The sequence below is a fragment of the Bison bison genome, unplaced genomic scaffold (genome assembly GCF_000754665.1).
Source record: "Bison bison bison isolate TAMUID 2011002044 unplaced genomic scaffold, Bison_UMD1.0 scf7180017864492, whole genome shotgun sequence".
NCBI lineage: Eukaryota > Metazoa > Chordata > Mammalia > Artiodactyla > Bovidae > Bison > Bison bison.
In genome coordinates, this window is record NW_011495051.1 from 8,307,707 (window position 1) to 8,322,354 (window position 14,648).

Below are 14,648 nucleotides of genomic sequence, written 5' to 3' on the forward strand. Positions count from 1 at the left end.
TACCACGACAAGAAGAACGGCTGCAGCAGCAGCGGCGCCCTCCGTGGGGTCTGCTCCTGTGTGGAAGGTGGGGCACCCCCTCCCCGTGCCCTGGCCTCTGGGTATGGCTTCCTCCTGCTTGGTGCGAAGCTTCCAGCCCCCTTAGGGTCTGCAGCCATGCAGGGGGCTCAAGGGAAGGGGCACGGTCTCAGGCTTTCTCAGCAGGAGGTGCAGGGGCTTAGGAGCCCAGTGGCCCTGAGCTGGGTGCAGACCCACCAGACCTGGGTGTCCCTGCTCTAAATAAAGGCTGCTGAAAGCAGGGCTTATAGGGAGGCTCCGCCCGGTGGACTGTCCTCACGCCCCGCTCCCACGGCCCCATCACAGCCCTCTCTCCCTGCAGGCAAGCCCTGTGAGCCTGCGGCCCGACAGTTTAACACCCTTATCCCCTGGTGCCTACCCCACACTGGGAACAGGCACAACCACTGGGCCGGCCTCTACGGGCGTCTCGAGTGGGACGGCTTCTTCAGTACAACTGTCACCAACCCCGAGCCCATGGGCAAGCAGGTAGGTCTGCGGGCCCCTCGGGCCTGGTGGGGACGGACTCGCTGGCCAGGGCCAGCGTGGGCTTCCGGTGGCACGGTCGTAGGTGGTCGCCTCTCACACCCTCCCCCACCATGCTTCTCGCCTCCAGGGCCGCGTGCTCCACCCCGAGCAGCACCGAGTGGTGAGCGTCCGGGAGTGTGCCCGCTCCCAGGGCTTCCCCGACACCTATCGGCTGTTCGGCAACATCCTGGACAAGCACCGGCAGGTCAGTGGACGGACGCTGAGGCGGGGCCGGCCGGCAGCTCCCACGATGCAGGCCCGTCGAGAGGGAGACCAGGGTGGGGTGGGTCCGTGGGGAGCTTGGCTCACACATCCTCTGAGGGGATGCTGAACCCCCACAGCTGGTTGACTGGCTGGCCTCAGTATTCCCAGGAGGGTGGTGGTAAGAAGCGGGTAACCCGCCATCCCTGGGGCCTCAGGTCCTCATGGGTCAGGCGGAATCACTAAGTGTGTGGTTGCTATTGACAGCTGAAGGAGATTTAGCCCAAAGGAAACTTTCAGCACATCACACAAAGCAGGCTGAGCGTGTGGTGGTGCAAATTCACTGTTTTGTCACTAAGCATTGAAATGAACCAGTATTTCCTCCTGTTCCTCAGAGTACTAGTTTTGGCTCTTAATTAAGGTACATCCAAGTAATGCAGGTGCATGGCTGGGGTTACAGCGAGACTTTCCCATTTCACACCACCCTCACCCCCTCAACATGCTGTTCTCCCAGAGTATCAACTTTCAGCCAGAAGTGAGACCTGGTGGCTTTTGTATCTGGATTCTAAGATTTTCTAAAGCCCTTTAAATCCCCTTTCTCTGGCTGATTCTTGACCCATCAGTGTTTGGGGTGGGAAGAGGGTCCAGTGGAGGGCTTTGTAGGCCTCTGTGAGCCTGAGGCCAGGGACCCAGTGCCCGGGTCTGAGTGGAGGCTGGTGCTGACCCCAGCCATGCCAAACCAGGTGTCGCCCTCCTTCCCTCCTGCAGGTGGGTAATGCTGTGCCGCCGCCACTGGCCAAAGCCATCGGCTTGGAGATCAAGCGCTGCATGTTGGCCAAAGCGCGCGAGAGCGCCTCAGGTATGGTGGGGGCGGACTCGGCAAGGGTGTGATGTTCTGGGGCGACCCACCCAGTGGCCTCGCGTCTCTCTCAGGGTTGCTGTGAGACTGAGCAGGCAGGCGGGTGGGTAAGTGGACAGGCACTGGGGCCCGGTTCTGTCCTGTGGCAGAGTCTGGCTCGGCTGGGCCCACCGTGGACGCTAACCCAGGCAGTCTTAGAAGCCTTTAGGGGACACCTGAGTAGTGCTCAGTCTCTCTGAATGTTGATACAGAGCTGCCACAGGTTCTTACCTGGTCATCCTTTAACATCGACACCTGGGTATTAACATAGCTCCTGATTGATGTGCCTGTCGTACTTGTCTGTTGCTTACTGTAGCATACGTTCCCTGCAGTGACTCTCCCTTTTATTTCCCTTCAGCTAAAATCAAGGAGGAGGCTGCCAAGGACTAGTTCTCTCCTCCTATCACCCATGTTTCTGCCACCAGAGATCCCCAACGTGCACTGATATTGTTGTATTTTTCACATGTCAATCAGTCAGTTCAGATGTGTCGTATGCGGTGTTTGTGGCCTTGGCTGACATGAAGCTCTTCAGTGAGATTTGCCTATCGGCTAATTTGACTTAGTGATCAAACTGTGCAGTACTTTGTCCATTCTGGATTTTAAAAGTTTTTTATTACGCATTATATAAAATTTACCACTGTATGAAGTGGAAATTAAGACTTTATGTAGTTTTTATATGTTGTAATATTTCTTCAAATAAATCTCTCCTATAAATCACCCTGGGTGGCGACTCACAATTTACGAGGGACTTCTGGCTGCCTCTCCACTGAGGCAGGATGAGAGTGGGGTCCTTAGTGCCAAGTGTGACCCCACAGAGGTGTTGGTCTGAAGTTAGATCACTCTATGTGTATTTGGGGTAGAGATTGTGACTCGGTGCTGGCCAATAACATGCAAGTAGAACTTGCTGGTGGTGTTTTTAGGAAAGCCTTTTATTTATTTATTTTTTGGCTACACTGTGAAGCATGCAGGGTCTTAATTCGCCAACCACGAATCGAACCTGCATTGGGAGCATGGAGTCTTAACCACTGGACCACTGGGGAAGTCCCCAGGAAGCCTTAGTTGGCCTTCCTCGTGGCCTTGTTATCTCTTTGGTCTGGAGTGGGCTGTGATGCCTGGCAGTGTAGTGACTGTCTTGTGACCACGAGGCCAGAAGCCCCACACAACAGATGGTGGCACAAGAAGAGAATCATCAGTTGGAGCCCTGGCCTGCCACCCCCAGACAGACCCTGTATTTACTTAAGAATCTGTTAGGTGGACTTTCCATGTTTTCAGCCTGACTGAATTCTAAGAGGAACAAACCTTTTCTTTGACTCATCTTTGGGAAAGACCTGTATAAAATGACAATGAAGCAGAAGCAGACAAACAAGTGTCACTCACCAGCACAAACCCCAGAGGGCCACTGTTAAGATGTCAAGTAGCACGTGCCCCACCTCTATGTATTCAGGAGGGTACTCGGTGGCGCCTCTACTGGAACATGCCATGCAAGTCACAGGTGCCTTAATCACAAGACTAAAGGACTAGAGAGCGTTCAAATGTAAGATCCATTCAGCTCCTTCATAAGTAGTCTGGCTTCCCTGGTGGCTCAGTCAGTAAAGAATCTGCCTGCCAATGCAGGAGGCTCAGGTTTGACCCCTGGGTGAGGAAGATCCCCTCAAGAAGGAAATAGCAACCCACTCTGGTGTTCTTGCGTGGAGAATCCCCATGGACAGAAGAGCCTGGTAGACTAGAGTCCATGGGGTTGCAAGAGTCGGACACGACTTCACGACTTAACAACTAATCTACCACATAGTAAGTAAGTAAATGTTTCATCTTCCTGCTGTTGTAAACAGCACCATGCTGAGCATCCTTGGATAGACTCTTCCATTGTGTCACAAAGGTCCGTCTAGTCAAAGCTATGGTTTTTTCCAGTAGTCATATAGCTGTGAGAGTTGGACCATAAAGAAGGCTGAGCGCCAAAGAATTGATGCTTTCGAACTGTCGTTCTGGAGAAGACTTGAGACTTGCAGACCTGGGACTGCAAGGAGATCAAACCAGTCAATCCTAAAGGAAATCAACCCTGAGTATGTATTGGAAGGATTGATGCTGAAGCTGAAGCTCCAATACTTTGGCCACTTGATGTGAAGAGCCCACCTCATTAGAAAAAACCCTGATGGTGGGACAGATTGAAGGCAGGAGGAAAAGGGGACGACAGAGGATGAGATGGTTGGATGGCATCACTGACTCAATGGACATGTGTTTGAGCAAGCTCCGGGAGACAATGAAGGACAGGGAAGCCTGGTGTGCTGCAATCCATGGGGTCACAGTCGGAAATGACTTAACGACTGATAATTTAATTCTGTCAAAGTTCATGACAGACTTGAGGGATTTTAAGCCTTTTTTTGTGTTTGTGTACAGTTCAATGGCATCCAATACAATCACTCTGTTGTAGGACCATCACCACTGTATTTCCAGAACATTTTTATCATCCCAAACAATCTTCATAGCCACTAAATAACAACCCCTCATTCCCATCTCCCCCCGCCCAGCCCCTGGTAACCTCTACCCTATACTTTCTGAGTTTCCCCATTCTAGGCATCTCATAGAAATGGGATCATAGTTAGCTTTCTGCATCTGACTTCTTTCACTCAGCAGAACTCTCTCTGGGTTCATCCGTGTTATAGCGCTGGTCAGAACTTCCTTTTTAAGGGTGAATGACATTCCCTCGTATGTATACACGTTTTGTCCATCAGTCTGTCAATGGACATTTGCACTGCTTCCACCTTCTGGCTATTGTGAATAATGCTGGAGTAAACGCTGATGTACAAGTATCTCTCTGAGGTCCCGCTTTCAAGTCTCTGGAGTATATACCTTGGAACAGAATTGTTGGATCACAGGCTACTTCTATGTTTAACTTGTTGAGGAACCAGCAAAAACTTTTTTATAGCAACTGTACCATTTTACATTTGTGCTAGCAACACACAGATGTTCAAATCTCTTTACATCTTTGCCCACACTTGTTACTTTTTGTTTCATAAATGCCATCCTAGTAGTGTCTCGCTGTGGTTTTTACTGGTTTCAGGTTTATGGTGTGTGTGTGCGTACATGTTCATTTTAATTTTTTAAAATTGTGAAATACATATGATGTAATTTTCCACCTTAACCATTTTTAAGTGTGCAGTTCAACGGCACTAAGTAATTTCACACTGCAATTACATCAGTACCATCCATCTCTAGAACTCTCTTCATCTTGTGAAACTGAAACTCTGTCCCCATTAAACACCAATTCTGAAGGCTGGGGGAAGGATGGATTGGGAGTCTGGGGTCAGCAGATTCAAATGATCATATATAGGATGGATAAACAAGGTCCTACTATGTAGCACAGGGAACTATATTCAAAAGCCTGTGATAAACCACAGTGGAAAAGAATATGAAAAAGAATATATACATGTATAATTGACTCAGTTTACTGTACAATAGAAATTAACAATACTGTAAATCAACTACACCTCACGTCTTCTGTTTGTTTTGGTTTTTTGGCCATGCCCTGTGGCTTGCAGAATCTTTTCTTAAATTTTAATTTTTATTGTAGTATTGTGAAAGTTGCTTAGTTGTGTCCAACTCTTTGCCACCCCGTGGACTCTCACCTGCCAGGCTCCTCTGTCCATGGGATTCTCCAGGCCAGAATAGTGGAGTGGGTTCCCTTCTCCATGGGATCTTCCCAAACAAGGGATTGAACCCAGGTCTTCTGAATTGCAGGCAGATTCTTTATCATCTGAGACACCAGGGAAGCCCAAGAAAACTCAAGTGGGCAGGTGGCTTATCCCGTCTCCAGGAGATCTTCCCAACCCAGGGGTCAAACCCCCGTCTCTTATGTCTCCTGCATTGGTAGATGGGCTCTTTACCAGTAGCACCTCCTGGGAGGCCCTTAGGTCACCACAGAACATTGAATAGTTCCCTGTGCTGTATAGTAGGCTGTCATTAGTTATCTGTTATACACAGTAATGTATATATGTCAATTCCAGTCTCCCATTTCATCCCACCCTCTTCTCCCCTTGCTATCCGTAAGTTATCCTCTATATCTGTATCTCTATTTCTGCTCAACAAATAAATTCATCTACCATTTTTCTAGATTCCACATAGAAGCATTATGTACAATATTTATTTTTCTGACTTCACCCTGTATGACAGTCTAGGTCCATCCACATCTCTGCAAATAGCACTATTTCATTCCTTTTATGGCTGAGTAATATTCCATTGCATACATGTACCACATCTTTATTCCTCTGTTGATGGACATTTAGGTTTCTTCCATGTCCTGACTGTTGTAAATAGTGTTGCATTGAACATTGTGGTGCATGTATCTTTTTGAGTTATGTTTCTCTCCGGGTGTATGCCCATGACAGCTTGCAGAATTTTAGTTTCCTGACCAGGGACTGAATAAACCTGGGCCCTCAGCAGTGAGAGCCCAGAGTCCTAACCACTGGACCACCAGGGAATTCCCAGAAGCTCCTTCCTTTTAAAACTGAATAATATTCCACTGTATGGATGGACCACATTTTGTTCATTCATTCATCCATCAATGGACACTAGGGTTGCTTCCACCTTCAGGCTAGTGTGAATCATGCTGCTATGAATGTGGATGTACAAACATCTGTTCAAGGCCATACTTTCAGTTCCTTTCTGTATATACCCGGAAATGCTGGGTCATATTTCTATTCTGTAGTCATTCTATTTCTACATTTTTGAGGACCCATCATACTGTTTTCCACAACAGCCAAGTTGTGTTTTTGTTTTTTTATTTTTTGACTTCACCCCACGGCATGTGGGATCCTAATTCCCTGATCAGGGGTTGAACCCACATCCCCTGCATTGAAAGATGGAGTCTTAACCACTGGACCGCTGGGGAAGTCCAGATTGTTTTGTTTTTAATGAAATGCTTATTCAAAGCACAGATGAAGACTCTCTGTCTTTCCCGCCTGCTACTTCCTCAGACACAACCATGATGAAAGTGTTGCTGTGTTTCCTTCCTGTCTAGGTTTTTCCACCGTTACCACATGTTCCTAAACTCAGTTATTTTCTGCATCTTTAAAAAACATTAGGTTCATCTATTCTACGCGTATCTATCGGCAACCTGTTTTTCTCAAGCACGTTTGCAATTTTCAAACAAAAGCAAGCTATAGAAAAAAAGATGACACTGAATCCCACAATGGCCAAAACGAATGGTCAGTACTTGTTTCCCCTTTTTGTGTCACAAGGAAGCTTTTCTAACACCCCATCATCGCCACAATGACCACGATCACGCACATATGTAATGTGTCCACACTGACATGCAATCATTTGCAACTACTAATTGAAAACTAACACAAACAATCACACAACCACTGATCTACCACTGACTATTCCAGCACTGGTTCCAGTGCTGGGCAAGCATGCAGCAATCACACAGACCAACATCATCCCCAGCTGTCTCAAGAACAAAGTGAGCAGACAAACTCCACAAAGAATGAGGGGATTTTGAAAAGCAAGAAATACTACAATCAAAATAAAGCAGAGAACATGGGGACTTCTCTGGTGGCCCAGTACCTAAGACTCCATGCTCCCAATGCAGGGGGCTCGGGTTTGATCCCTGGTCAGGGAACTAGATCCTGCATGCTACAACTCGAGATCCCACATGCCACGACAAAGAGAGAAAATTCCACTTGGCCAAATACGTAATTTTTTTAAAACAAACAATGAATTGGGATGGTCTGACTCTGACTCTGATCCTTAATTTGTTCCTTTCCAGATTTTATTATTAAAATGCACACATGTATGTGCAGCTGGACTTTTTTCTAAAGATCTGGCTCTTTTTTTTTTCCAAGGATAGCTGGACTTTCTACTTGTATATTTGCCTATGTCATCAACTGCCCAGATCAAGATGCAGAAAATTCCCTTCACCTGCCTGGCACTGCAAGCTGGTTCCATCTCCATTAAGAGATGATCACAGATGATTTGTTACTATGGGTTAGTTTCACCTGTTAGAGAATTTCACACCAGTGGAATCCTATGGTGTCTATTCATTTGTGTCTGAGACGTGCATCCGTGTCACTGTATCAGTCATTTGCTTCCCTTTATTGCTACATGGTACTCCATTGTAGAGATGGAACAGTTTGTCCATGCCTCTGCTGATGGAGTTTTGAATTCTGTTATGACCTGCATTGTGTCTCCCACAAAATTCATATGTTGAATAACCCCCAGTACCTCAGAATGTGAATATATTTAAGGATAGAATCTTAAAAAAATGTTTTAAAGATAAATAAAATGAGGTCATTAGGGTGGGCCCTAAGCCAACAGGCCTGGTGTCCTTATAAGGACCATGTGAAGACACAGGGAGAAGACAGCCATCCACAAGCCAGGGAGATAGGACTCAGAGGACATTTTGATCTCAGACTCCCAGCCTCCAGAACTGTGAGAAAATAAATGTTCATTGTTTATGAGCTGTTCAGTCTGGTATTTTGTTATGGCAGAAACAAATTCAAATGATTCCCAATTTGGGCCATTGTGAATAAGTCTGCTGTGAATGTTCATGTGCATGTCCTAATATGTGACCTTTTGTGGATGTGTGTTTCTGGTGCTTTTGAAGAATACCAAGAAGTGGAATTCCACCTATGAGCACCAGTGAGTCCCTTGAAACTGCTGCCAAATTTCTGAGCGGTGCCACACCCTGAGTGTCCACACTCCCCTCCTGACGCCCTCTGTAGAGTTCCTTCCACTCTTGTCTTTTTTTTTTTTTTTTTAATTATTTTTATTTTGGGCTGCACTGGGTCTTCACTGCTGTGTTCAGGCTTTTCTCTAGTTGTGGTGAGCAGGGGGCTCCTCACTGCAGTGGCTTCTCTCATGGGGCACAGGCTCCAGGCATGTGAGGGCTTCAGCAGTTGCGGCTCCCAAGCTCCAGGTGCACAGGCTCAGTAGGAGCACAGGAGTTTAGTGTTCCATGGCATGTGGGATCTTCCCAGACCAGGGATCAAACCCCTGTCCCTTGCATTGGCAGGCAGATTCTTTCCCACTGGACCACCAGGGAAGTCCTGCTCTTATCTTGGCTGCTGTCCTGTGGAGTCTCTGGATGTGGAAAGAATGTTGGTGTGGTGATAAAGGACCAAAAGAATGGCTCAGGGACTTCTTTTCCATCCAGCCTTGGACTCAGGCTTCTCCCCACTGTCCTATGCTTCCCTTGGCCCCCTTTTATTATCCCTTAGAAAATACCTGATTTGAAAAAAAAATACATGTTCAATGTTTAAGAAAAAGTTTTCCAGGGATTTCCCTGGCAGTCCAGTGGTTAAAACTCTGTGCTTCCACTGAAGTGGGTGCAGGTTTGATTCTTAATCAGGGAACTAAAGTCTCATATGATGTGTGGTGTAGCCACCACATAAATAAATAGATAACTAAAAAGAAAATTGTATTCCATACAGAAAGAATACTGCGATGGAAGTACAAGCAAACCTCAGAGATGTTGCAGGTCTAGTTGTAAACCACTGCAGTAAAGCAAATACCGAAATTAATCGATAAAGAAAATATGAGTCACAATTTTTTTTTGTTTGTTTTCTAGGGCATATAAAAGTCATGTTTGGGGGATTCCTTGATGGCTTAGTGGTAAAGAATCTGCCTGCCAGTGCAGGAGACACGGATTCAATCCCTGATCCAGGAAGATCCCATATGCTGCAGAGCAACTAAGCCCGTGTGCCGCAACAATTAAGTTTGTGCCCTAGAGCCTGGGGGCCGCAACTGCTGAAGCCATGGAGCCTTAGAGCTTGAACTCTGAAACAGGAGAAGCCGCTGCAATAAGAAGCTTGGGCACTGCAACTAGGGAGTAATCCCTGCTGTCCACAACTAGAGAAAAGCCCAAGCAGCAACAAAGACCCAACACAGTCAAAAAGAAATACATTTTAAAAATAAATAAGAGTCATGTTTGGACTTCCTGGCGGTCCAGTGGTTAAGGGTCTGCCTGCCAGTGCAGGGAAGTGAAGTGAAAGTCACTCACTCATGTCTGACTCTTTGAGACTCCAATACAGTCCATGGAGTTCTCCAGGCCAGAATACTGGACTGGGTAGCCTTTCCCTTCTCCAGGGGATCTTCCCAACCCAGGGACTGAACCCAGGTCTCCCACATTGCAGACGGATTCTTTACCAGCTGAGCCACAAGGGAAGACTGCCAGTGCAGAGAACAGGGGTTCAATCCCTGGTCCAAGAAGATTCCACATGCCGTGAGGCAACTAAGCCTGTGAGCCACCACTACTGAGCCTGTGCTCCAAAGATCCTGCTGTGCAACAGGGGGAGCCACCACAGGAGAAACCCCTTTGGCCGCAACTAGAGAAAGCCCTCACAGTAATGAAGACCCAGCGCAGCCCAAAGTAAATAAAATAATTTTTTAAAGTCATGTTTACACTATGTGTATACGTGTGTATGTGCTCAGTGGCGTCCAGCTCTTTGTGACCCCAGTGGGACTGTAGCCCACTAGGCTCCTCTGTCCAGGGCATCCTACAGGCAAGAATACTGGAGCGGGTTGCCGTTTTCTTCTCCAGGGAATCTTCCCGACTCAGGGATCAAACCCACAGCTCTTCCTGCATTGGCAGTTGGATTCTTTACCACAAGCGACACCTGGGAAGCCCTATGTAGTCTATTTAAAGTGCACAATAGTATTATGTCTAGAAAAAAAAAAACTTTTAATTTAATAATACTTTACTGCTGCTGCTGCTGCTAAGTCCCTTCAGTCGTGTCCAACTCTGTGCGACCCCATGGACTACAGCCTACCAGGCTCCTCCATCCATGGGATTTTCCAGGCAAGAGTACTGGAGTGGGGTGCCATTGCCTTCTCCGAATACTTTACTGCTAAAAATGCTAAATAAACATCATCTGACCATGCAGGGTTCCCACCAACCTTCAATTGGTAGGAAATCTATCAAGTGCAATGAAACAAACTATGCCTATAAAGATGAGGCCAAATCGAAACACCCAGAAGCATCAGTGTTTAGTGGTTAAGGTCCTTCTGGGTAGCCAGAAATGGGCACAGTTTTCTCTAACGGGTGAAGCTCGTTGGGCAATATTTAGCTAATCCCTTAGTCATGACAGTTGTGCTGTTTTCAGTTCCAACCCTTTAAACCACATTGCACTGGGCGCCTTCTTATAGCCAGTTTAGGGCACTTGGATGTATATTTCCTTAGGCCCCTTCTAGAAGAGGACATGCAAATTTGTGAATATGAAAAACATGTTAAAAGGACTTCCCTGATGGTCCATGGCTAAGACTTCAAGTTACCAATGCAGGGGGTGGGGGACGGGGCCGGTTCGATCCCTGGTCAGGGAACCAGACCCCACAAGCGGCAACTGAGAGTTTGCATGCTGCAACTAAAGATCCCACATGCAACTAAGACAGGCTGCAGCCAAGTAAGGAAATACAAAAAAAGAAGAGATTTAAAAAACATATTGTATATACATTACATCTCGCATATGTAACATAGGGTGTGTGCTATATATTAACATGAAAAATATAATTTTATAGTTTATGTATATGTTTACATTTAAACCAAAAAAAAATCAGATGGTAAAAATTTTAACTAAAACAGCATTTAAAAAATAACCTTCTCTTTCCCGATGGCTTCCTCTCAAAGCATTCTCTCAGCAATAGTTTGATAATTCTGTTCCTAAAATAGCTTGAATGTATCTACATATCTATCTATTATTAAAGATATACAAAAATTGGTTCCTATAGCATATGCCATTTTATACCTTGCTTCATGTTCTTTTCTTGGATGTATTTTTAACATGAACTCAAGTAGATCTACTTCCTTAAGGACTGAATAGCATTTAATAGATTACAGCATAGCATGTCTTTTTTTCTTTTAATATTTATTTATTTGGCTACACCAGGTCTTACTTGCAGCATGCCAGATCTTCCCTGACCAGGGATCAAACCCAGGCCCCCTGCATCGGGAGCTCTGAGTCGTAGCCACTGGAGCACCGGGGAAGTCCCAGCAGCATAACACGTCTTAATCTATTTAACCAGCCGCTGTTAAGGGACAGATAGGAATTTCCAGTTTTTGCTGTCATGAACAGTACTGTTCGGATAGCTTGTTCTCACATCTTTACATACATTCCCAGGTTTTTCTCACAGGTTGAATTGTCAACTGATTCAAAGGAAAACATGTATGTGTACTTAAGTTTTAGTAGATATCATCAGTATGCCATCTGAAGAGTTTGCATAATCTCACTAACAAAGTACAGGAGTGTCTTTTTCTCTGTATCTTTGCTACCACTGAGTAATATCAAATTTTTACAGTTTTGCCCAACTGCAACTTTCATTGTTTGGATTTTGCATTTCTTGAAGTAAACTTTAGTGAGTTTGCACAAATGTTTCTTGACCCTTTGTACAAACTTTATAATAGATTCATCTGTTGTCAGACTGCCCTTTTTTTTTTTTTTTTGGTGGTGCCTCACAGCTTGCAGTCCTAGTTTCCTGACCAGGAGTTGAACCCGTGACCCCTACAATAGAAGTCTGAAGTCCTAACCACTGATTGTTACTGTTGGTCAGTTGCTAAGTCTTGGCTGACTCTTTGTAACCCCATGGACTGCAGCACGCCAAGCTTCCCTGTCCTTCATTATCTCTCAGAGTTTGCTCAAAGTCATGTCTACTGAGTCAGTGATGCTATCTAACCATCTCATCGTCTGCTGCCCTCTGGACCACCAGGAACTCCCAACCACTCTCTTTATTTACTTATTTTCCCAGCCTCCTTCCTGGTCTCCTGCTAATTTATTCCTTTCCACCCTATCCTCTACAGGCTTCTAGAATAATCTTTCTCACAAGAAAATCTGGTCACATTGGGTGACCATTCAGAACATGTCAGTGCCTCACCCACACCCCACATCCTGCAGGATAGAGAGCCTATGCTGGGAATTCCATGGTGGTCCAGTGGCTGACTCTGTGCTCCCAATGGAGGGGGCCTGGGTTCAATCCCTGGTCAGGGAACTAGTTCCCACGTGCCACAGCTAAGACTCTATGCAGCCAAATAAATAAAAATAAATATTTTTAAAACCATATATATATATAAAAGAGACTACGATCTTTAGTCTAGTTTTTAAAGTCCTTTATAATCTGGTTCCTATCGGTTCCAAATACCCACAAATTGAGCACTTATCAAGTGTAGACACCCTGAGGGTGCTGGGGACCCAGAAGTGAACGAAGCAGGCAAATGTCTTTCTGCAGCAGTCTACAGCAGTTTTTACCATTTTTTTCATTATCGTCCCTCTAAAAGAGAAAAATGGAATTATCTTCAATTTAAATCAGTGTTAATCTAATTACATTTAATTTCTCCCTAACAATAGAAATTAAATGTTTAGTAATAAGATTTTGTCTGGGAGGGTTGGCTTTGGAGGGCCACAAGTCATTGTCATCTCCAAGTTGGTTTTTTTGTTTTTTTGCCACAGAACAATTAATTTTGGTCCCCTTGGGAGTCATATCACTCCCACTGAGAATGCATGCGGTAGAGGGAAAGCTGGACAATAAGCAATAAATTAAAGAAAATGGAAAAGATTATATCAGGGAGCCAAGAATGTTACTAGGAATTCCCTGGTGGTCCAGTGGTTAAAACTCTGCACTTCCACTGCAGGGCCCAGGTCTGATACCTGGTTAGGGAATTAAGATCCTGCAAGCTTTACCGTTCGGAGGGGAAAGAAAGAAAAAAGTTACTCAAAGAGGGAGAATAGTAAGGGGGTGACTTGATATCTTGGTCATTTGAATCAGGAAAGTTCTTTCCAGACAAGGAAGACCAGTTTTGGTTTCTTCAGCTGAAAAATGGAAACGATAATTTCCTCCTCACAGTTCCTGCAAACAGTAAGAGCTATATAATTGAGCTTATTGTCATTATTTTTAATTTTTTAAAAAAGGTAAATGAAAAGGTCCGGTGGTTAAGACTCAGTGATCCCAATGCAGGCGCTCCTGGTCCAGGAACTAGATCCCACATGCCGCAACTAAGACCCAGCGCAGCCAAATAAATAAATAAACAAGATTTTAAGGTAAATGAGCCGAGCCTCTATTCAGCTATTAATAGGAAGATACCAGGGCCCAGCCTCTCACACAGCCGGCACCTCTACCTCCGTCCGTAGGGGGCGCTGTGGAGCAGCCGTACTGCTCTAGGCAGCGGAACCGGAAGTCTCTGTCACCTCTTACTTCCGGTCTTTGGCCCAGGCTTGGGCTGCGTGGGGATTTTATAATGCCGACCGGAGACTTTGAGTGAGTCTGGGGCCGTGGAGGGGGTTTGGGAGGCAGACTAGGTGTGGGGGGCGGTCCTAGAAGTTAATATGGAGCCTAGGTGCGTCGAGGCCGCGGGAGCCGTGCCTCGCCTCACTCATCCCTCCTTTTGACAAACTTGTCCCCGCAGTTCGAAGCCCAGTTGGGCGGACCAGGTGGAAGAGGAAGGAGAGGACGGTGAGTCTACCTTGTCGCCTCGGGTCACCGCAGCCCGGCCTCCCCCCGCCGCTCCCAGGCCGTCACTGCTGCCTGCTCTGATCCTCCACCCTGGCACCGCCGTCAGACCCTGCATCTCCCCTCACGGCCAGCCCCTGCCCCGCGCCACTCTCATCTGGGCCAGCCTATCTCCAGCTCCATATGTTCACCAGCCAGCCCATCTTCTAACGTGCCACCGCCCAAGTCCTTGATGCCAGCACTTCCGCTTCCCTACTCTGGGGAGGAAATTTTAACAGCCACGCTCCTGCCTTTGTATTAATACTATTGCCCGGAGGCCTATGGCCCTCCCCTGCCCTCAGGCCAGGGATCCCCTGTGCTTCTCATTGCTGGAAGTTACTACGTGCCAGCTCCGTGTCCCTGGATGGCTATCCCAAGACACTTCCTGGCCAGTCCTCTGCCCTTGGTCCCGCCTTTCTCAACTCCTGGTGCAGGCATCATCCCAAAGGTCCCTTGATTTCAGCTTGGGAATTCCTGTCCCTGCCCACCCCTACCCCAC

The 14,648-nt window shown here is 46.5% G+C and overlaps 2 protein-coding genes across 2 annotated transcripts in view; both read left to right on the forward strand.

Moving 5' to 3' along the window:
- DNMT1 (DNA (cytosine-5-)-methyltransferase 1) overlaps positions 1-2,398 on the forward strand; it is a 43,928-nt gene extending 41,530 nt beyond the window's left edge. The window contains exons 37-41 of the mRNA XM_010828384.1: positions 1-67; positions 380-543; positions 671-787; positions 1,552-1,642; positions 2,040-2,398. The exon at positions 1-67 is cut by the window's left edge and continues 7 nt beyond it. Coding sequence (XP_010826686.1) covers positions 1-67; positions 380-543; positions 671-787; positions 1,552-1,642; positions 2,040-2,071 — 471 coding nt within the window. The 3' untranslated portion in view covers positions 2,072-2,398. The remainder of the gene's footprint in view (positions 68-379; positions 544-670; positions 788-1,551; positions 1,643-2,039) is intronic.
- An 11,410-nt stretch (positions 2,399-13,808) lies between these two features.
- Positions 13,809-14,648, forward strand: part of EIF3G (eukaryotic translation initiation factor 3, subunit G) — a 4,829-nt gene continuing 3,989 nt past the window's right edge. Inside the window, exons 1-2 of the mRNA XM_010828385.1 lie at positions 13,809-13,918; positions 14,067-14,113. Of these exons, the coding sequence (XP_010826687.1) occupies positions 13,899-13,918; positions 14,067-14,113 (67 nt within the window). The 5' untranslated portion in view covers positions 13,809-13,898. The remainder of the gene's footprint in view (positions 13,919-14,066; positions 14,114-14,648) is intronic.